At 33.8% G+C, this 24323-nt stretch overlaps 1 protein-coding gene and 1 pseudogene across 15 annotated transcripts in view; one reads left to right on the forward strand and one right to left on the reverse strand.

Annotated features, from left to right (window-relative positions):
- CDC42BPA (CDC42 binding protein kinase alpha) overlaps positions 1–24323 on the forward strand; it is a 327214-nt gene that overhangs the window by 100819 nt on the left and 202072 nt on the right. For all 14 annotated transcript variants that reach the window (XR_014022435.1, XM_081297456.1, XM_081297457.1 and 11 more), the window contains one exon: positions 6034–6182. Coding sequence is in view for 13 of the 14 variants with exons in the window: in XM_081297456.1 (XP_081153582.1) it covers positions 6034–6182 (149 nt within the window). In the remaining variant the exon portion in view is untranslated. The remainder of the gene's footprint in view (positions 1–6033; positions 6183–24323) is intronic.
- LOC308652484 (small ribosomal subunit protein uS10-like) lies at positions 23830–24249 on the reverse strand (annotated as a pseudogene). Its single transcript has one exon. The product of its transcript is annotated as a small ribosomal subunit protein uS10-like (transcript).

Below are 24323 nucleotides of genomic sequence, written 5' to 3' on the forward strand. Positions count from 1 at the left end.
ACAAATGTGCCTTTTATGTGCTTCAGAAAAAGATACATTAGTTAATGAATAATTTTTAGATATGATTAGAACATTTTTCCTTAAGAAAAACTCATTATGTAAAAATGCTAAGTTGTATAAACATTGACACATAAAATTCTTACCTTTAGAATATTATGAGTCAATGAAATTTTTTTCTTTTCTTTCTTTCTTTCTTTCTTTCTTTCTTTCTTTCTTTCTTTCTTTCTTTCTGTACTGGGGATTGAACCCAGGGGTACTTAATCACTGAGGCTGGCTTTGAATTTGAGATCTTCCTGCCTCAGCCTCCTGAGCCAATGGGTTTACAGGCATGTGCCACCATGCCCGGCTTCCCCATATTTTCTTTTATTTGTTTAAATTAGTTATACATGACAGTAGAATGCATTTATGCACTTTGATATATCATACATAGATGGGGATATAATTTCTCATTTTTCTTAATGTACACGTTACAGAATCATATTGGTCATGTAGTCACATACATACATACAGTAATAATGTCTGTTTCATTCTACTATCTTTCCTATCCCCACATCCCCTTCCCTCCCCTCCCATCACTTCCCTCTATCTAATCTGAGGTAACACTATTCTTTCCTAGTGCCTCCCCCCTTATTGTGAATTAGCATCCGCATATTAGAGAAAACATTCAGCCTTTGGTTTTGTGAGATTGGCTTATTTTGCTTAGCATGATATTCTCCAACTCCAACCATTTACTGGCAAATGCCATAATTTTACTCTTCTTTAAAGCTGAGTAATATTCCATTGAGTATATGTACCACATTTTCTTTATCCATTCATCTATTGAGGGACACCTAGGTTGATTCCATAGTTTAGCTATTGTGAATTGAGCTGTTAAAAACATTGATGTGTCTGCATCACTATAGTATGCTGATTTTAAGTCCTTTGGGTGTAAACCAAGGAATGGGATAGCTGGTGGTTCCATTCCCAATTTTCTGAGAAATCTCCATATTGCTTTCCATAGTGGTTGCACCAATTTGCAGTCCCACCACCAATGTATGAGTGTACTTTTTTCTTATCCATAGTATCTTGTTTAGTTATCTTATGTTTGAGGACAAAAAAATTGGAAAGTAGTTTAAGTAAACATTTTATTTTTTGAGTTAGCAATTAAAATTTGTTCAAAAGATGAATATTAATATTTGAGTATTAAATTATAGTAACTCATGAATTCTAAGTTCTTTACAGGAATCCAATGTGTGAAGATAGAAATTATTAAAGCAGTTTTATAATAGTAAAACAAAGCAAGGAGGAATAAATATAAGGTGAGGCTGTAAAGATTGTTAATCTCCTTGTTTGACAGCAAGATGACTAAAAGAGGTTTTTTATTATCCCTAAGATGACTTCTAAAAGTATATCTGTCCTATGAAATGTTCTTTTCTTGTACAAAATTTATTTATTGTGTGTTTTCAGATGTTTTAGCATTGTTTCCTTAGAACATAGCTCTTTAAAAAGCATAAACTTTAAAATAGACTTTTCTTTAGAAATTCAGAGTTGAAAATCTTGTGGTGTGTATATATTTATACCTAGAAATCTGTTTCTTTATTTTGAATGAATAAAAGATTGCCAAAGATACAGTATAAATCCTCATTTTCCTTTTTTATTATTCTGGTGCCTGGTACATACTCTTTTTAAGTTTGTGGACATGATTAGTTTCATTCATTGACTATTGATTCCCTCTTGAGTATAAAAGGTACTAGTCTTAAAAATTAATAACCCTCAATCTTGGCTCAACTGTCTAATTTATGTTTGGGCAAATCATTTGGTTTCTTTGCCCCTGGTTTTATAGCCACAAAGTGGGAATAAAAGTTATGTTCCCTACCTTCAACCTATGGAGGGACATTAGATAAGCATCCCTATACCTGCATTCCATGGTTCCTACTTCATGGAAAAAATGAAAACTGTTATTTACTCAAGGGTGAACTTTTTTTTCAGAGTTCTACTCTTTTTTCTCCTGGATGCAAGTTCATCCATATTTGTACCTGTTCTTATCCCATGTGGATGAGATGTATCTATTTAAGGTTACTCCTTCCTTCCTTCCTTCCTTCCTTCCTTCCTTCCTTCCTTCCTTCCTTCCTTCCTTCCTTCCTTCGAGAGAGAAAGAAAATTTTAATATTTATTTTTTTTAGTTTTTGGCAGACACATTTTTGTTTGTATGTGGTGCTGATGATCAAACCCGGGCCACACGCATGCCAGGCGAGCGCGCTACCGCTTGAGCCACATCCCCAACCCTTAAGGTTATTCCTTTCAACACTTTCCTTTGACTTTATCACATTAGCTCCACCCTTTTGCAGAACATTACTGCATTTGTCACTTTTGATTTAGTTAGATTTTCCCCTCTTTACAATGTAGGCTTATACATAAAACATCAATAATTCTTAACTTCATCTTTCCATATTATCCTTCTGAAGTAACTAATGTTGGTTGTGTCTGTTCATTTTTAAACACTGTATACATTTTCTGTCTATAAATGTATTTTCCCCTTTTTTAATAAAAAAATTGAATTATAAAATATGTATTACTGTACAATTTACTTTCTGCAGCTTGCTTTTGTTCCCTAAATATCTCACGGGCATATATTTAATTATTATTTTTGGCAACTGTATGATATTTCATAGAATGTATATGTAAATATTTAACTTTTTACTTTTTGATTGCTGTTCACATTCTTTCTGATTTGCTGAAGTTAATAAAGTTTTGTGCTTGCTCATATTTCTGATGTATTTGAGCTTTTGTTTTAATTGATAGATTTTTAAGAGAGAGAGTGCTAGATCAAGGGGCATTCATATTTAAAATTTTGATACTGTGAAATTACTTTTCAAAAAGATTGTAGTATATTATCTTGCAAAAGCAGTGTTTTGTCTTACCATTCTCCCCAAAGTTCTGATGGTCTCTTTGCTGCATTAATTTTCATTTCTCTCAGTATTATCGAAGTTAAATATGTATTGCTAATTGTTTCCTGTTATATAAATTATCTGTTAATATCCCTAAGCCTAGTTTTGTTGGCTTGTTCTTTTCTTAAATGGTAGGAACTCTTTGTTGGAGGATCATTATCTCCTTGACCCATGTTAAGAATATCATTAGTATACATACATTTAAAAAAATTTTAAAAGACACCTTAGCCATATTGAGTTAATTATGTTTTGGGTAGGGGATTGAACCCAGGGACACTTTATCATTGAACTACATTCCCAGCTCTTTTTTAAAATTTTATTTTGAGACCAGTCACACCAAGTAGGGGAGGCAGGTCTCCAACTTGAGATCCTTCTGCCTTAGGCTTCGAGTATCTGGGATCATAGGCATTTGCCATTGTGTTTGGCCAAATTGGGTTATTTTGAAGCAACTTTTTGAGTAGGAACCTTTCCTACTATTACCAGTCATCATGGAGTTCTTTTGCTTAACTTGGGACAGGAATCAGGAAATGACAAAGTACAGCTAATTTTGGGCTTATTGGCTGTTCGTGTTAACAGACTACTTTTGCTCAATTCGAGAAAAAAATCATAAAGGTGGGGCTGGGATTGTGGCTCAGCGGTAGAGTGCTCGCCTAGCACATGCAAGGCCCTGGGTTCAATCTTCAGCACCACATAAAAATAAAATAAAGATATTGTGTCCAACTACAACTAAAAAATAAATATTAAAAAAAAGAAATCATAAAGGTAAGCAATAACACCCAAACAAGGCTTTATTCCTGTGCAAAAGAAAGACAGTGCACAAGATAGGACCCTGAACTGCTATTTGAGGAGGTAAGAAGCAAAGCTTATATAGACAAAGATTGTGGGCTGGCACAGACAGTCTGCCCTTGCACACAATTTCAGAAGTTCTGTACATTTTTGGTCAGTTCCTTGCCGTCAGCACCAGGGTTGCACTTGACATGGTGATTTGCATGTGTGCATTGGGTTTCTCTGTGCTCAGCTCATAAAAGATAGCCTTACTCACTTCCACCATCCAGGAAAATCATGTATAGGTCAAGTTCAGGCCTATTAAACATGTATAGGGTTGTTGAAAAGCTTAAGGGAGGAGTCAGCAGCTCCAGAACCTGGAACCTAATGATTAATGGAAACAATATTTTAAAAGCAACTCGCTTTCAGTTGGAAACCATGAAGGGGCAATTAGGGACCTGCTCAGACCTGCTCAGTCTTACTATCAGACACTCAGTTTTACTCTGAAATTAATCAGGACAATGTGATATTGATATAGGCAACCACAGCAAAATAGAGTGCTCAGGAACAAATGAGTGTGTTTGGAATCTTGAAGTATGAGGAGAGGACATCTTAATTGAATTGGGGGAAGAATGAACTAATTATTTTAGATAATACACTCTTTATTTATAAGAAAATAGTCTTTACAATTTTACCAAAACATTAAAGTCAGTCAAATAAATGATCCTGGTTGACAGATGAGGCTCTTTCTTTTAAGAGCCAATAGCAGCCTCTCTGCTTATTCCTGTTAAAATATTTATAGTACACTGAAATTGCCCATTATTTGTGTTTTCTTTTCTATAACATTGTAAATTCCTGGAAGGCAGGGAATTTTGTTGTACACCCATTGAATAAATGAGATGTAGGTACTTTTATAAATATCTGTGGAATTAGTAGATGTGCTTAGTTATTTATTTCTCCATTTTTCTATAGTCTAATTTCTATTGTCAAGAAAAATTGTTTATATGATAAATTGTTTTTATGTTAATAAAAATTTGTTAGCTTGTTCTAAAGGTAAGGGTGGAGTTTTTTAAACACTAGACCTAGTAAATAAGTAAGCTGTAAGATAGGATTTAAAATAGAGTTTTCTTAATTTTCAAGACTTTAAATATAGGAAATTTGCTTCTTTGGTTTAACATACATTTTTTTTGGGAGGGTGCTGGGGATTGAAACCAGGGCCTTGTGCATGAGAGGCAGGCACTCTACAAACTGAGCTATATCCCCACCCCTAACATATCTTTTTTTATGCTTATAATTTTTGTGTATAGTAGTAAAAAGGATTTAATTTTCTCAAGTTTCTTTAAATTGAATTGTCAATTCAGTGATAACCATGTAATAAAATTAGTTTTTCATCAAGTCATTATAATTGCTTAAAAAACTTCTATTTACTAGCCTTCATGCTAAGTGATATACCCATATACACATGTATATGTAATACATATTTAAAAGGGAGTCTAGAAGATAGCATAAAGCTATGACATCATCTGAAGTCTAACAACCTAGTGAAACCAGTAAACATGTTGGTGTATATTCTTTATTGTTTGTTTTTTGGCGTGGATACTTCCCCCCTCTTGCCTCCAATTAAGGTTCATATCTAAAATTAATTGGCTGCCATTTACATACACCTGAGAAAAGTTCATTCTGATATTTGTACTCCATCAGAAATGGGAAGTAAAACACATGATGGAAATTGTATTCCATATCATAGTGGTTTTCAATCCATAGACTGGTACTGGCTATATAGTAAAGTTCTTACTGATCCAAGGTCAAATAAGGAAATTGTAGTGATGATGAATAGTAATATGATTTTTTTTCAACACATATAGTGTCCTATATTCTGAGTGTGTTTTGGAGAGTTAAAATGTTCAGTCTTGTGTGAAATGTTGGCAAAGGTTGGTCCATTGTAGGTAAAGATGATGAACATATTACTTTGTAAAGTACAACAACAACAAATAGTAATTCTGTGTTGTTCTCTGCTTCATTTTTTATATATATTTTTTAGTTTTAGATGGACACAATGCCTTTATTTTATTTGTTTTTATTTTTATATGGTGCCAGGGATCGAACCAAGTGCCTCATGCATGCTAGGCAAGTGCTCTACCACTGAGCCACAACCTTGGCCCTCTGCTCCAGATTTTAAGAATGTTATTTCAGTGCTGTATGAAATTTAGAAACATTTATAATGACTACTGGTGATCATCTTATATACTTCTTTTTAATTAACCATATAAGTAATTAACATTGTATATTAATTTCTCATGCTTACTAGTTATTGAGGACATTTTATGTTTTTTATTTACAGTACCTGGTTATGGATTATTATGTTGGTGGGGATTTGCTTACTCTGCTCAGCAAATTTGAAGATAGATTGCCTGAAGATATGGCTCGATTTTACTTGGCTGAGATGGTGATAGCAATTGACTCAGTTCATCAACTACATTATGTGCACAGGTAAGTCAGTCCTTTGTTGCATCTGGCTATGAGTTACCATGTAATATCTACAAACTGAAGTATTTTTCTACCAAATTTATTAATTATGGTCTTAGATGCATTGCTCATCAACCAAAATAGTTGATTTTGCTTATTTTGTTGTTGTCATTATTTAATCAGCATTACTGAATAGATGTTCCTGCTTATACATAAATTATCTGTATAATATCTAAAAGTACCTACTTAGAGTCAGCATTTTTGAGAGAACACTTCTAAAAACACTTATGTTAAATTTACTCATGATTTCCTTTCTAAAGGAGTATGCATTGGCCAGTTTCCTTGCATTCATTCTTATGTATTAATCATAGCTGAAATTCTAGGCCATAAATAATAGTTTCATTTGTTAAGTAAGACTCATGTTATATAGTGTGTTTCTCAAGAAAATACTTTCAAGACTCATATAACCATCAAAAGAGATAAACATTTATTTTCGTAGAAAATGGCAGTTTTTATGTTCATGGAATGATTTCATTATAAGCTGTTTGATAGATAACAATTTATTAAAAAAATTCTCTACTATTGTGTGTTATATTGTACAGGATAGAATGAAAAGAAAAATGTAGGCCTGTTTACAGAATGGTTTTTACACAGAATTGTTCTCATGCTTGTTGACATAAGTTAAAAATCCCTTTCTCCCTAAATAGCTTATAATGATTTATGGATAATAAATAATTAGAAACATTTTATGGTTTAAAGGAAAGTAGGAAATCATCACAGAGTTATTGGTGAATTAATCATTCAAATGAGATAAATCATTGGGTTATGCTAAATGTGAAAAAGAGAAGATTAGGAAGTAGGTAAAGGGTTATTGCTGTGTTAGGAAACAGACAATTTATAAGTCACTGATTTTCAAACTTCAGCTTGCAGCAAGAGTCCTGGAGGGCTTATTAAAATCCAGATTGTTGGGTGAACTCTTGAATTTTTAACTTGATAGGTTGCATGGGATGGGAATTAGCATCTCTGGCGCAGCTGCTGATGGGAGTGGTGCTGGTGCTGGTGCTGGTGCTGGTGGTGCTGGTGCTGGTGCTGGTGCTGATGCTGGTGGTGCTGGTGCTGCTGCTACTGCTGATTGAGTAACCTCACTTTGAGAACACTTCTAGGGTAGCAGGGAATATTTCTTTTATGTTCTCTGAGAAGAACATGTATGTGGAAGCAAGATGAAATTTCGGTTTCAGTGTTTTTTAAGATATGATTTTTAAAAAATGTTAATTGGTTTAATTAGTAATGAACTTCTGGGGACATTAATAAAGGAAGACTATTTTTATTTAAAAAATTCTATTTGGGCTGGAGGTGTTGCTCAGTGGTAAAGCAGTTGCCTAGCATGCATGAACCATGGGTTCTGTTCCCAACACCTGCCCACTGCCCACACACAGTTAATTGATATCAATTTGGCTTTTGCCTATTTGTATGTTTTTTTCTGTTAGTATCTGGTAGTCACAAATTTTTACCAAAAATAAAGACAGGAAGATGCTTAAAAAATGGTATTATGGTCTCAAAGAGTGAATTACAGGATGAGAAACTATAATGCTTTTTTTGTTGCTTAAACAATAATTCAGTTTCCTAGCTGAGGACTATTATTTAAATATATGAAAATATCATTTTATTGAATCCTTACAGAATATTGGTTACTAAATAATCATGGAGTCATAGACTAGAGGAGTTTAGAAAGACTTGACCCAGTTCATGTCTACATTCTTGATGAGGAATGATTGTTTCTGAAAATTATTCCTCTAGTTTGAGGATACTAATTATGAGGTATTTGTGATACTCCGTATTCTTCCAGGCTTGTGACAGATTCTTAAGTGATCATAGCACCCTTTTTTACTGAGGGTATTCGTAGTGTTATAATTCTTCTCAACATAGCATTTTAGGTAACAGCTATCTTTCTGATATTGTCATGTGGATTAAAAACTGTATCAACACTGAGTTCTGCTTAGGTGCCTTTAATTTTAAAAGGTACCTACTGTTAAAATGAATCCTCTTTATTCCATTCTTGAGTGGCTCTGATATTATAGAATTCTATGTTATCGTCACTTAGAAAGTTCTCACACTCTCCAAAGCCTTTCTTCAGGCTAAATTTCTAAATATCTATGGTTTTCCTGTTATCAGAATTAGTATACACATTCTTTCTTTCTTATCCCTCACATATTCCATGCCCACTCCCAAGTTGTTTTGTCCTCTCTCTTTACCTCTTTCTTTACCTTTCAGTGGATGTTCCAGTGTGTTAATACACTTTTAATGTTTTCAAAATGTGTTTCCAATTTTCTGAATAGACTACTTCCAACTAAGACTCCATTGAGGAAATATTTATTGATTCTTCTCTTGTAAAGAGCATAGTGTTAAACCATGTGGAATAGTAAATAGGTATGGTGTAGTCCTGACTTTTAAGAAGCTACCAGTCTGTTTAGAGACATAAAATGTAAGACAGAAATAAAAATTTAAATAAATAATCACTTAAGACAAAAGTGTAAGAGATGTAGTGAGTTCAGGCTGTGAATTGCTAAATGAATTATATGAACAAATTACAGTCAGCCAAATTGGGATAACAAATTTAGTTCTGATGGTTAGTTAATTCTACTTTGTCCCATGGACTTTACCTATATTCTAACAATAATTCTGTTATTTAGATATCATCTAAAAATGGCTATTGTTCTATTTTATAAATGAGAAAACCAGACTCAGAGACATGAGTCAGTAAATAGCATGGCCTAGATGAAAATCTAAGTCAGCCTAACTCCAGGATTCATGCTCTTTGCATGACATGTTTTCCTAAACTTTGATGGATGAGAAGACTCTGTGTTCGCAGAGAGGAAGGCATTCTCAATATATATAAGAGAAAAGTAGGAGCACATAGGCAAGAAAAAGACAGTTTTGAAGAAAACCAGTTTGGCTAGAAAAGAGAGTTCATGTTGAATTTGATAGGATATTTATTTGTAATTCAGATTTGCCCTTATCATAGAACATGTATCATGTTATTGATCTTTCAGGAGCTAATAAGCTACCATTGATTTCAGGTAATAGAGTGTTTGGTGATTTTAGTTTAGTTTGTTTTTGGCAAGCTGCCTGTCATAAAGTTTTATGAAGTTTTCTAAATATTTTATAATTTATGAACTTCACATGGGAGTTAGAGAATATAAGAAAGGAATAGTAGGGACAGGATATATTTCAGGAAGGAAATACTTTTGGTTTTCATGTATTCTTTAAAGATAAATTTATTTACATACTTATTTATAAAGCTACATTATAGATATTCTAATAGCACAAAAACTTCAATAAGAAATTTGCTAAAAGACTTATCAAGAGATAAATGAGCAATAGAAAGTAGCAAAACTGAGAAGTACAAAGTTCTTAAAAAATCCTCCTTTCCCCACTCCCACACATGTCCATTTTCAATATCCCTCACCAGAGTTGTTATAGTTGATGAGTCTACATAGATAAATCATAGTCACCGTAAGTTTATAGTTCATATTAGAATTCATTCTTCATGTACATTCTGTGGTTTTTGGCAAATGCAGAATGACATATGTGTACTTCTATATTATTATAGATGGTAGTTTCACTATCCTAAAAGTCTTCTGTGCTCCTTCTGTTCATTTCTTCATCCCCTCTAATCCCTTTTTTTAAATACTAGCTCATAATTAATTGTAGGGATTCTACAATTATGTGGAAATGTACAGGGAAGCATTCCCCTGGCGAGAAAACTCCTGGGGAGGGGGCTGGGTAACAGGCACGCTGTTTCCCACCCTTAGAATGCCCTGCAATCTTTCTTAGGATCTAATAATATAGCTAATATATGTGCAGTGTCTAGCTGGTATGGCAATGCCCTGAGAAGCCTCTGTGTTATTGCCTCATCAAGCCTCGACCTTGATTGCAGGCACATAGCTCCTAGGAATAAAGGAACTTGCTTGATAACTACAATGATTGACCAAGCTCTGGTGCTTCTGGATCTGGCCACCTGACAGAAACTTCAGACAATGGTCTTTCTTGAGAACTACCCAAAGATCCTAACATTGCTTATTGTAATTGTGAAATATTACTGCAAAATAAGCAACCTTACTGATACTCTAAACAATATTGTAGTTATGGTACTAATGACCTAATATAACCTATTGATATAAATAAATGTGGCTGCTTGGACAAGGAGCCACTCTGCCACTTTCTTGCCTCTGTACCTTGTTTCTGTCTACTCTTTATTATTATTCCTTACACATAATTTTGCCTATTCTAAAATGTCATATAGTTGAAATCATACAGTATGTAACCTCTTTAGTTAGCTTCTTTCACTTACCAATATGCATCTAAGCGTCGTCTTTATCTTGTTGTGACTTTAGAGCTCATATTGTTTTAGTTAATAATATCCCATTGTCTAGATATATACTAGTTCATTTGTTCATTTACCTACTGTTTAGTCAGCTTTTTCACCACTGTGACTAAAGGACCCAACCAGAACAATTGTAGAGGAGGAAAGGTTTATTTAAGGGCTCACAGTTTTAAAAATCTCAGTCCATAGATAGCTGGCTCCAGTCCCGAACATCATGTGAGGCCCAACATCATGGAGGAAGAGTGTGGCAGAGGGAAGCAGCTCATATGGTGATTGGGAAGCAGAGAGATTCCACTCTCCACACCCCAGTAGCCACACCCCCAATGAACCATTTCCTCCATCCACACCCCACCTGCCTCCTGTTATTACTCAGTTAATTCCATGAGGGATTAATTCACTTATTAGACTAAGGCTACAACTCAATCATACCTCATATCCAAACCATAACACCTACCAAGAGACATGGTGATTGCCTTCAGGGTTTTAAAAATGTTATCATTATTGTGTTATAATTTTCCAAGTTTTGACAGTTATGAATAAAACTGATTTTATGAAATTCTGTTTTCTCTCTTATTATCCATATTATCTACCTTTAAAACTTTTTAGTGATTGTCTTTGAGTTTGAAATTTCTATGTGGAACTAATCAAGTTTCATTTTTTAAATAACACATGTTTGTTATTTATAATAGCAAAATAGTCCTAATTCCTTCTTCCTATCCCTTATATCATTAATTTCATGCATATATAAAAATTCATATTCACATACATTCATGCTATTATTTTGAACTAGCTATGTTAGATCATCTGGGTATTTCTCTTCTCCCATGTAGGTTGTGCTCTCATAAAACCCTTGCAGGTTAGACTTTGGTGAAATAGTTCTCTTGGGGCAGCTGTTCTTAAAAAGAGAATGTTCTGGCATCTCTCTCCCCCCCTCCCCCCCTCCCCCTCCCCCCTCTCCCCCCTCTCCCCCTCCCCCTCCCTCTCTCAACAGTACCTTTACCACTCCCTCTGCTGGAAGGATGAGTATTTTTCTGTAATACTATCTGTGAGGACCTGGTTGACTCCTAGTAGTGAGACTCACTAAAGTGTGAGATCTCCATATGACTGGGCTTCTCTGAATTTTTAATGTCTCAGGCTGTCTACAAACCTCCAGCAATAAGTCAGTTGCAGTTTTTAAGTTTTCCTAACCAAGCACTGGTTTCAGGCAAGGTTTTTGCTTGTGAATTTTGGCTCTGCTCAATTGTGATTCTCTGTTTTACCTGTCCCTCTCACTCCAATATTGGGAGCAAAAATTTGTGACTTTCTTCTATTATGTGTCTAAGAATTATTGATTTTTCTAGTTTGTTATTGTTATTATTAGGGCATAGTGGTGACTTCTGAGCTCCTTATTTGCTAGACTGGAAACCAGAAGTTTCCCCCCATATATTTTATTAAATTTTAGATTTCAAAGTAACATGTTTTATCATTGAGATTACAGTAACTTGGAACTTTGTAAAAATATAGTTTTCCTGTAAAGATGAAAAGATTCCCAAAGGTATTTTTTTAAAGTGTGAATTGACTAGCTGCTGAATTACAAACTTATTTCCTCATTATTTTTTGGAGAAACCCAAGGATGTTATGGTATTACAGATACTCACAAGGGACAATTATTATTTTCTGAGAATTACCCCAGCAGCTCAGCTCTTTTTAAGGAGGCAGGGAAAGGATGCATTGGGATTGAGGAGAGAAGAAATACAGTATTAACAGATTAGCTAATACTGGTGAATATTGTTTAGAGAAATTAAAAATAATTAGTGACTAACAGATTTGAAATACTTTAAATAGGTCATATTTCTTCAACTAGATATATAGATCTAATACAATATCCATAAAAAACCTACCGTTTTTTTTGTAGATAAAGACAAACATAAATTTTATATGGGAAAGCAATAGAACTAGAGTAGTTAGAAGAATTTTGAAAAAGGAGAATAAAGTAGGAGGAATCACTCTACCTGATTTTAACTCTTATTGTATCATCACCACAAGCAAGATAGTATTGCTAATTATGGATTAATAAATACATATTCATTGGAATAGATGAAAGAATCTAGACATAGACTAACATAAGTATTCCCAGATGATTTTGACAAGGGTGCAAAAGCAATTAAATGGAAGAAAGATAATTTTCAGCAAGTTCTAGATGCTAGAATCAGGCAAGAAAATAGAGTGGGGATGTAGCTCTGTTGTAGAGTGCTTGCCTAGCATGTATATGGTCCTGGATTTGATTCTTAGCATTGCAACAAAACAAAACAAAGTTCCCCAAACTTAACGAAATACAGAAGTTAATGTTAAACGGATCATGGATTTAAATGTACAGAGTAAAACTGTAAAACATTTGAGAGGAAAACGCTAGAGAACATTTTGGGTTCTTGGACTTCCTAAGGAATTTTTAGATGTGACGACAGAAGTATCATTAATAAAAGAAAAATGAAAAGACTTTATCAAAATTAAAAATGTGTTCTCTATGAAAGACCTTGGCAATAGGATGAAAAGACAAGCTATAGAATAAGGCAAAAGCCAATGAAATCTGTCAATACTCAGTCCAAGAAGCCAGAAGCCTCAGAAGAGGAAGGACCAATGATCAGCCCAAGTCTGTGGCTGAAAGCCTATAAGCTCGCTGGAGAGACACCTGTGTGAGTCTGCTTTCAGAGGTCAACATATCTGGAGTCTGATGTCCCTAGGCCCTTGTAGGAGCAGCAAAATAATATACCTATTTAAGAAGAATTGAACTTGTAGGCATGTCAGAGTTTACCTCTCTGCTTTTTTTGTTCTATCCAGGCTTCCAGCCTCTTAGATGTTGCTGCCCACATTCAGGACGGGCCTTCCTCTCTTAGTTCACACCCAGATCATCTCTGGAAACACCCTCACAGATAGGTCCCCAAGTTGGACAGATGTTTATCTTATTTTTCATTTTATAAATACATTCATTGTGGACTTATTGTTCAGTCTGTACTGTTTTTCCAGTATTCTAGCTATTCTGTTCTGTGAAAGACACAAATAGAATTGGAGGAAATATCCCCCGTTTTTGAGAAGTTACTGAAGATTAACTGTAATAATACAGATGAAGTGACAAAATAAGTTTTTAAGAAAAGCTGTAATAACTATATACCTGAACATGAAAGAGATGTAAAATAATATAGAACAATAGATGAACAAACAAATCAGGGACACCTGATTCCTGTCCATGACAGGAAGAAGGTATTTCAACAGCTTAGCTAAGGAAAGGAAGGACAAAGGAAATAAGCTAAAGGGAAGGGCCATTAAGGTTCATAAATTATATTTTATCATCAATTTAATGTAAAAGATATCACTTGAATACATAAAAAAATACAACATAATGAAATAACAACGTTTTAAAAATATTTTTAGTTATAAATGGACACAATACCTTTATTTTATTTTTTATATTGTGCTTAGGATTGAACCCAGTGCCTCGTGTGCTAGGCAAGCCTTTTTCTACTGAGCTCTAGCCCCAGCCCATGACATAACAATGTTATAAAAATATGGTTATCCTTTCCTGTGTTTTTAACAAAGTGGTTGCCCCCCACTCCAGTTTTAAAAAACATTATCTTCAAGGAGATTTTTAAAAAATTTAATATAATTAATTAATTTTTTAAATATGGTGCTGAGGATCGAGCTCATTGCCTCACACGCGCAAGGCTAGGCAAGCCCTCTACTTCTGAGCCACAACACCAGATTTCTTTTGATAATCTCTAAACTCAGATTTTAGACTTTGCCATAGATGTACATAAATTTTCGACTTAAAGTTTGAATTCCAGCATTACTAATTTTTGATTAGCTGAAGAGGCAGTTTACATTTTAAGGGTGTATGCTTTCTCTTTAATCATTTATTTGCTGAAATTTAGAATTTGGGGGTAGAAGTAATTTCTAATGACTTGACATCATTAAGTGGGATGTGTGACAAATGTTGGGTTATGATAAAGTAAGTCCTAATTGTAGGTTATTTCTAAACATATTAACTAAACTCAGCAATACACTTCGTGTTCAGATGGTCAGTTATAATTTTAAAAAATGCTAATAATCAAATTCAAAATCTTGCTAATTACAATGTTGTATTGATTATATTGTGCTTTACTTTTGGATTACAGAGGGGGAAAGATTAGGACTTTGGTGGTATTTTCTAGCACCACATTGATGATCTGTAGATATAATCATAATGTTGATGCTGGTACCAAAATGTTACCAGCTGATACTGTGTGCCTTCCCTTGATTTCTGTTTCTTGGGTAGTTTCTTACAATATCATCTTGTAAACAGTGCTACACAGTTCCTTTCAAACTAAAAGGATCTTATTAGAATCACAGAAAATTATAAGGTATATAGTACTTTAAGATTGTGGAATAGAGAGAATTAGATATACATATACAATTTTTAGAAGACCAGTTTATTTGTTTATGTTGGATATAAACAAAGAAATAACTTATCTGTTATTTTAAAAAAGAAAATATTTATTTTTTGTTTTAAAAAAGGTTCTTAGTAGACATAGGTATCTATGGTGGTAGAATATTTAACAGCTTTAAAAACAACACAGAATTTCTTCTCCATTTTAAAGCCTTCAAAGACACTTTTATAAAATGATCTGAAGATTTTGAATTTGTTTATTAGGTCTATTTATAATAGCACTAGTTATATCCTTGATAGTTAATAATAGTCATTTATGTTACTGCTTTTTAAAAGAATTATTTTTATTTATATATGACAGCGGAATGCATTACAATTCTTATTACACATATAGAGCACAATTTTTCATATCTCTGGTTGTATACAAAGTATATTCACACCAATTCTTCATACATGTACTTCATATGATGTACTTCATACATGTACTTCATATGAAGACACATGTATTCACGTGTCTTCATACATGTACTTTGGATAATAATGATCATCATGTTTCACCACTTTTCTTCAAACATTTTTGATCTTAAAAGGAAAATTCTCTACCTTTTTGTATAACTGACCAGTGGTGTTCAGTTCATCTTCATTAAAAATTGTTGTGAGATTAGATTCTAAATAGTTTTTCTTTCTTGCTAGTTGCTACAGTGTGCTCTTCTTTTAAAAAATTAGTTCGTTTTAATTATTCATAATATTAAGGTTCATTTTGATATAATTATATAAGCATGGAATATAATTTGCTCTAATTCAGTCCCCAGTTATTTCCCCTTCCCCACCACTCCTTCCTTTACCTGTTCCCTTTCCTCTACTATACTGTTGTTTCTTCTAATTATTTAAATTTTTTTTCCCAATTAGTGCCTTGTGGATATACATAAAAGTAAGCTTCACTGTGGTATATTCATATATGTATAAAATTTGGTTAGATTTATTCCACTGTTCTTCTCTTTTCTCTTCCTTGTTCCCTTCCCCTAAATCCCCTTTCTCTACTCCATTGATCTGTCTTCTGTTTTCATGGACCCCCACTCCCTTGCCTGCCTGCCTGCCTGCCTGCCTTCCTCTTTCTCCTTATTTTGGTCTAACTTCCACATCTCAGAAAACATTCGACCTTTGTCTTTCAGGATCTGGGTTATTTCACTTAGCATAATGGTCTCCAGTTCATCCATTTACCGGCAGGGGTCATAATTTCTTCTTCTTCTTCTTTTTTAATTTTAATTTCTTTTTTTCTTTTTTAATTTTTTAAATATCTTTTATTTATTTTTTATGTGGTGCTGAGGATAGAACCCAGGGCCTCCTATATGCTAGGTGAGCACTCTACCGCTGAGCCACAACCCCAGCACCCTTCTTCTTCTTTTAAAAAAAATACTTTTATTTTAAATTTATGTATATGTGATCCTGAGAATCTAACCCAGTGCCTCACACGTGCTAGGCACAATCCCAGCCCTAATTTATTCTTCTTAATGGTTAATTCTCCATTGTGTATATATACCACAATTTCTTTATCCATTCACCTGTTGGTGGGCCCTTAGATTGGTTCCATAGTTTGGCTATTGTGAATTGTGCTGTTATAAACTTCAATTGGACTGTATCCCTATAGTATGCTGATTTTAGATCTTTTGGATATATACCGAGGAGTGGGATAGCTGGCTCATATGGTGGTTCTATTCCTAGATTTTTGAGGAATCTCCATACTAGTTTCCACAATGGTTGTACTAATTTATAGTCCCACCAATAATGTACAAATGTACCTTTTCCCTCACATATTCATCAACATTTATTATTATTTGTATTCTTAATAATTGCCATTTTGACTGGAGTGAGATGAAATCTCAGTGTAGTTTTGATTTGCATTTCTCTCATTGTGGAGATGTTGAACAATTTTTTGATACCTTTTTTTGCCATTTGTATTTCTTCTTTTGAGAAGTGTCTGTTTAGTTCTTTTGCCCATTTATTGGTGTTAAGTTTTTTGAGTCCTTTATATATCCTGGAGATTAATTCTGTATATGAGGCGCAGATGACAAAGATCCTTTCCCATTCTATAGGTTCTCTCTTCACACTCTAAATTGTTTTTCTTTTGCTGTATAGAAGCCTTTCATTTGATGTTGTCCTACTTATTGAATCTTGGTTTTATTTCTTGTGCTTAGAAGTCTAGTTAAGGAAGTCAATGTTTGTGTCAGTATGTTGGAGTATTGAGCCTACATTTTCTTGTGGCAGTTGCAGAGTTTTTGGTCTAATTTCCTAGGTCTCTGATCCACTTTGAATTGAATTTTGTATAGAGATCTAGTTTCAGTCTTCCTATATATGGATATCCAGTTTTCCCAAAACCATTTCTTAAAAACACTATCTTTTCTCCAGCATATGTTTTTGGCACCTATGTCAAGTATCAGATGACTCTTTCTATGTGGGTTTGTCTCTGTGTCTTCTATTCTATTCAATTAGTCTTTATGTCTCTTTTATACTGTTTTTGTTACTATAGCTCTGTAGTATGATTTGATATCCTGTATTGTGATACCTCCAGTCTTGTTCTTTTGCTCAGGATTGCTTTGGCTATTCTGGGTCTCTTACTCTTGCAAATGAATTCCACTCCCCCCACAATTCTGTGAAGAATGTCATTGGTATTTTGGTGGGGATTGCATTGAATCTATATGATGCTTTAGGTAGTAAGACCATTCTAACAATATTAATTCTGCCTATCCAACAATATGGGAGGTCTTTCCATCTTCTAAGGTCTTCTTCAGTTCTTTCTTCAGTGTAAATAGTCTTTCTAAATTGCTTTACTGAGGCATAATTCATATAGCATACATTCACTCATTTAAAGTATATATATTTTTTAAAGTAAATTCACAGATACATGCAACCAATGCTACAATCCATGTTATAACCTTTTCATTGTTTCAGAAGAAATCCTGTACCTTTAACCTCTTCTCCGTTTTCTTCTAATAGTTGTCCTAAGCAACTATTAGCCTACTTTCTATTCTGTAGATTTGCTTTTCTGGAAATTTCATATAAATGAAGTCATGTAACAAAGTCTTTTCTGACTGCCTTGGCTTCTTTTACTTAATGTTATGTTCTCAAGGTTTGTTCATATTTTAGGATATGTGTGAACATACAAGTTCAAGTAGGTTGACTGGTAAAATTAGGACACTTATTTTTCACACTTTTATGACAGAGCCCAATGTAACATTCACAATGTATACAATACATTGAAAATTAATTAAATTATGATTCAATCTCAGGAGGAAAAAAATGTTTAATTGATGGCAATCGTAGAGTAACGGAGGCATAAGAATTATTGGATAAAGACCTAAATAGCACTTAGTTTAAGTATGTTCCATGAAGTAACAAAACAGAAAGCCCACATTTGAAATGAGGGAAACAATAGAAAAATCTCAGCAGTGAAATAAACTGTAAAAGAACCAAATAGAAATTTGAAAACAGAAAAACACAGCATTTTGAATAAAAATTCACTGAAAGGCTTCAAGCACAGGAAGTACATAAGAAAAATTTGAATAAGAATCAGTGGAAATTATCCCATGCAGAAAAAATAAGTCCCCAAGTTTTCATGTTTGGAGAATAAATTGAATTTTTAATGTAAAAACATCACAGCAATCCCAAATAGCATAGATGCTGGGAAACCACACCTAGTTCATCATAATCAATGTGAAACCATACCTACCCCATCGTAACCAATAATAAACCACACCTAATATGTCATAATCATAGGAAACAACCTTTAGTACATCATAATCAATAGGAAACCACACTTAATACATCATAATCAATAGGAAACTACAATTAATGTATTATAATCAATAGGAAACCATATCTAATAAATCAAAATAAAGAGGAAATCATAACTAGTGCATCATAATCAAAGTGTGAAAATGGAAGGATAAAGAAGTCTTGAAAACATCTAGAGAAGAACACCATTTGTGTGGGGGAAAACAATTGAACAGTTTCAGACTTCTCATCAAAATCATAGGGACAGTGGAATAGCATCTTCAAACTATTGAAAAGAAGAAAATTATCAACCTCAAATTCTGAACCTAGAGACAATTTCCTTTTGTAACATAGAAAAAATATATTTCCAGATATAGGAAATTCAAAAGAATTAATTGTGCCAGGGCTTCCCAAGAATTTCTCAAGAACATACTTCAAAATATGGAGACATGATAGCAGAAGGAAATCTGAATTTTCAGGAAAGAATAGAAAAGAATAATAAATGGTAAAAATTTTATTATAAATTTTATTTTTTCCTTCTTAAATGCCTTAAAATATGCAACTGTTTAAAACAATTTTTTTAGTTGTTATACTCAATGAATGAATGTTTAGTGTGTTTAAGAAGTATAACGTAATGGAAAAAGATTATAAAAAATTCTAGTATAACTCTTAACCTTTAAATGAAAGAAGGTATAAATCCTGTTGGGGGATAAAATGAAGAAGTGACTTATATAAAAGAAAAATATTTTATCAGTTCAACTGATAAAAATAAAAAGATTTATGACAGAAATACACTGAATATTTATGGTATTCCAGAAAAGAAATGTGAACAAAACTGACTTTCAGGTATAAAGAGCATGTACAAATGGTTTCAAGTTCCAGGAACTTGGGGTATGTTGTTTCCCTGAATTCTTCCTGCAGAATCTGTCTACCAGAAAAATCAGACAATCAAGGTGGCCTGAGGCAAAATAGCATGAAGGCTGGTGTTTCTTATTAAATGGTTCTTTGTGGAAGAAAAGCAGAAAAAAAAGCTAAAGAAGAATGGCTATATGCTCTTACAACAAATATATAGGATAACTATAAAAGTAGCTAGTGACAATTGGGAACAATTTATTTAATTTTTTTCAAATTGTTTTGAGTAAACAAATTAGTGGTGAGTATAATTTCTGTCATTTTGAGATTGTTGTCTATAAAATGTAAAATAAATACACAACTTTAAGCATACTTTATGGAGTATTCTAATTATGTCATTCCCAGTGTCCTTAAGAATCAGGATTTTTGGTATAGATGAAAAGAGATGCTGATATAATACAGAAGAGTATTACTAAAAACCTATAGTTCTGAATTCAATTGGAAGTATCAGTATGAACTTCTGAAGCATTTTATCTTCACATACCCTACAACACACACACACACAGACACACAGACACACACACACACAGAGCAATGTAAAAGACAAGAAACAATGACCAATGCAATAACAGTGATCATCTGTATGAACAGATTGTGGTCCTTGAATATTACTACTCCTATGGATGGGGGCAAGTTTCTTGGGAATGACCAATTTCAGATTGAGATATGAAATGTTCAGTATGAGCCTGGTACATCTCATTATCCCAAATAGCAAAAACTTTTTAGTGTCACGTCAGAAGGATTCAGGAGTCAAATTTGGGCAGGTTATCACTGGTCAAAGATGGGAAAATTTCATATTTAATGGGGATAATCTTAAATTAGTGATTTCATAATGGTATTTTCAAAACAAACCTAATTTGTTTAGAAACAACTAGATTCTGTATTGCAGATTCCTCAAAAAACAGGATTTTTATTACTAAGCACTTTGGGAGGGAGTGAATCTGAATCTTGATAAGAATCTTGGTTGAGAGTTTGACCTTTAGACACCCATATCATCTTCCTGGTGGAAGCTGGGCAACTGCTCCTTGCTTTTCCTTGTTGAAAGACTCAAACTTTCCTCTCTGGAGAGGGTGAAATAAAGGTTCTCTAAATCCTTTGAGGACCCCATGTATGGGCAAATTTACCGTCGAAACATGGGGGACTTACTGGAAGAATTAATCTTACATTTTGAATATTGATACCACCCACTATGCCCCCATCAACATTTGATTCTTTTTAAAAAAATTTTATTTATTTATTTTCATTACAATCCACATTTGAGACTAAAGATAGCAATGGCGAGTCTTATGCCCTCTAGGCAGGAGATTGGGAGATTTTTTTCTGAGGAATTTTAAGCAGACCAGTTGAAAGATCTGCAACTGTGAAGTTCAGATATTTTCCCTTCACTACTATACAGATAATTCCATAACCTTTCTAGCACAGTGCTCTTAAATGTGAATGGAATAGTCAGGGAACTCTAATCTGTGGTAAACTTTTAAGATTAAAATCCAAGGGCTGTGGTGTAGCTGGTAGAACATGCTTAACATGTACCAGCCTTTGATCCCAACATAAAAAAAAAGATCAAAATCTAAACCAGAGAATATTACTCAGCCATAAAGAAGAATGAAATTATGGCATTTATTGGTAAATGGATGGAACTGGAGACTATCAAGTTAAGTGAAATAAGCCAGTCCCAAAAAACCAAAGGCCTAATGTTCTCTCTGATATTTGGATGTTAGCACAAATAAGGGGAGGGGAGGGAAGAGTAGACATTCTTTGGATTAGATAAAAGGGAATAAAGGATGGGAGGGGGGATGGGAATAGGAAGAGAAAGAATCGGGTATAACTTTCCTATGTTTATGTATGAATATATGACCAGGGTAACTCCACATCATGTAAAACCACAAGAATGGGAAGTTATACTCCATGTATGTATAACATATAAAAATGCACTCTACTGTCATGTATATCTAAAAAGAACAAATAAAAAAATACAGTGAAAAAAAATCTAAACCAGAATAAACAAATAGAAGAAAAGAAACTTTGGGGGCTGGGGATGTGGCTCAAACCGTAGCGCGCTTGCCTGGCATGCGTGCGGCCCAGGTTCGATCCTCAGCACCACATACCAACAAAGATGTTGTGTCCGCCGAGAACTAAAAAATAAATATTAAAAAAATTCTTTCTCTCTCTCTCTCTCCTCTCTCACTCTCTCTTTAAAAAAAAAAAAAAAAGAAAAGAAACTTTGGGGAAACATAACTTAAGGAAAAGAAAATCTCTTTCCTTATTGATCATTAATAATCTCTGAGATATAAGGACATGTAACATACATGAAAGACATTATGCTATAAAGAAAGGATCCTCAGAGAATAAAAAAATCTTTTGACATTAAAATGATAATAGATGTAAAGGAAAATTATTAGAAGCAATTAAAAATACAGCTGAGGGTATATCCTAAGAAATAGGAGAGAAATGAGGAAACCGTGGATACTGGAGAGAACAGTGGAGAAAATTGTAGGATCATTGATATATAGGACTTCGAAAAGATGATAAAGATGAAGGGGATGGAATTATCAAAGAAATAGTAAATAAATATTTTATAGAGCTATAAGATATGAGTTTACGTATTTAAGGAGACCACTGAATGCTCAGTCCTTTCAGTCCTGTGATAGAATATTGTCCCATTCCAAGATACATCACATCCCTAAGGATGGTATAGGTGAACAAGATGAACTAATGTAAATTATGAATGTAGTGATTGATAACTTGGTAGTTTATTATATGCTGTGTTTAAAGTATAGGATGCTATTCATTATTAAGTATTTATAACTTTCACATTGGCTTTATGTGCTCTATTAGGTTTTAAGTTTGGAGAGGCATAGTATGAGATCTTCCTCTCTAATGTGCTCAGAGGATATAGTGTAACAGGTGTTGCTGGAAGGTTTTTTTCTACTAGACTGAGAAAGGCTTGTGGTAGCCAACAGTTTCTTACTGGGGTATTAATAAGTTACTGCAATATAGCATTCCCATTGTCAAATCATATTTTAGAATACTTGCTGTCATATTGGGTGTTTAGACCATGAATCTTATCTCAATTTGAAAAAGAGGTGCACCAACCGTTACTGCATTTGGTGTCCACTGGATTGAATTTACTGATAATCAAGTCTCTGTTTCCTTTTTCCTGTCTATCTGCCTTGCCCTTTCTCCTCCTCTCCCTTGCTCTCTTCCTCCTTCCTTCCCTCCCTCTTGACACCCTCCTTATCCATAATGGACTTAGGTACTTTAAAATAAGAACGTATAAAATAGATTAGTGGAGAAATATAAAAAGGAATAAGGAGGTAAAACCAAAATTATATTTAAATGTAAAGAAACTACAGCAGGGAAAATTAACCAGTGAACAGAAATTGTTAAGTTTATGTTTTCATATTTTTCATGCTTGCTTTTATTCCTTTTTCTGGTCAAATTTTTTTTTTTCATGTGAAAATGTTCAAGTTTTAGAACAGGCTATGATCCTAAGGACTAAGACATACTAGTTTTTTGTTGGATAAAATCTGTTTCGAAGACAAATTCAGCAGGTTTGGAGAAACTTAATGAAGTATGTGTTCTTTCCTACTTTTTTCCCCCCAACACTTTAAATATTAGCTTGGATAAGTTGTTAGAATAGCATATATTTGTGAAGTGATCTTTCTTTACCCTAGTCCAAAAACAAAAATAAAAATGTTAACTTATTTATGGATTCCTTTATAACTCCCATTTTTCCTCATCTTACCTGTTTCATATTCAATACTTAGGATTGGCAATTTTTATTAACCTCATTTTCTTGATGTTTAATGTTTTAGAGAATGGTATTAACTTTATACTGATAAATAACAGAAAAAGGAATTTAATAAAAAATTTTTTTGGGGGAAACACAACAGAATTAAATTCTAGGGAGTTTTTCATGCCTATTCCTTAAGAATTTTATGTAGGATAGGTATATCCTGGGCCTTCACCAGGGATTCAGGCTGATTTCATCTCTTTTATTTTAGATTTGTGAATACTATTTGGTAGTTATCCTCTTGATATGTGTAAAATCATTACTTTATAATGAGTTAGAATCACTTGGAGGCCTGAGACTTTGTTAGAACTCCCTTTAGTCCCTCCCTCATAGACCTGAGTCACATTTTAAATTTGGAATTTTTTAAAATTTTATTTTAACAACTGAAAATCAATTTATTAAAACAGTTGACTTAGGCATCTGTAATGGTGACTTCAACCTCCACTCCTGGCTCAATACTGATGGAAGTAATCTGCTTAACAATTTCAGAAAGGCTGTGCAAGTCAACGAGTCACTTGTGGATTCTCATCTGGAAATGATCCCATGTCTTGGAACCTTCTCCACAAGGTGTTTTTCTTGTAGTGATTCTCAAAGTCTTAGTAGGCATGTGAACAGGTCCCTTAACTTTGAGATTCTTTTCCTTTGTGCCCTGATCAAGTCAGCACACACTTTCTTGAGCGACTTCGTGATTCGGCTGGTAAGGGTAATTCTAATTCGATGAATCGTCACCTCTGGTTCCACAGGTGTCTTTCTGGTGTCTTTATATGCCATGGCTGCAGCGTGGCTTCCTGACTGACTTGTTCCTCAGCCAGAGTGAACAGCGGTGAGTCAGGAGCAGAAACTGTCAGGAGAGGGCTCCTCCATACCCACAACCGCGTGCTCTCAAAAAGAAAGCTGTAATTTTTT

This window comes from Spermophilus citellus, assembly GCF_964194105.1.
Source record: "Spermophilus citellus genome assembly, chromosome: 6".
Taxonomy (NCBI): Eukaryota; Metazoa; Chordata; class Mammalia; order Rodentia; family Sciuridae; genus Spermophilus; species Spermophilus citellus.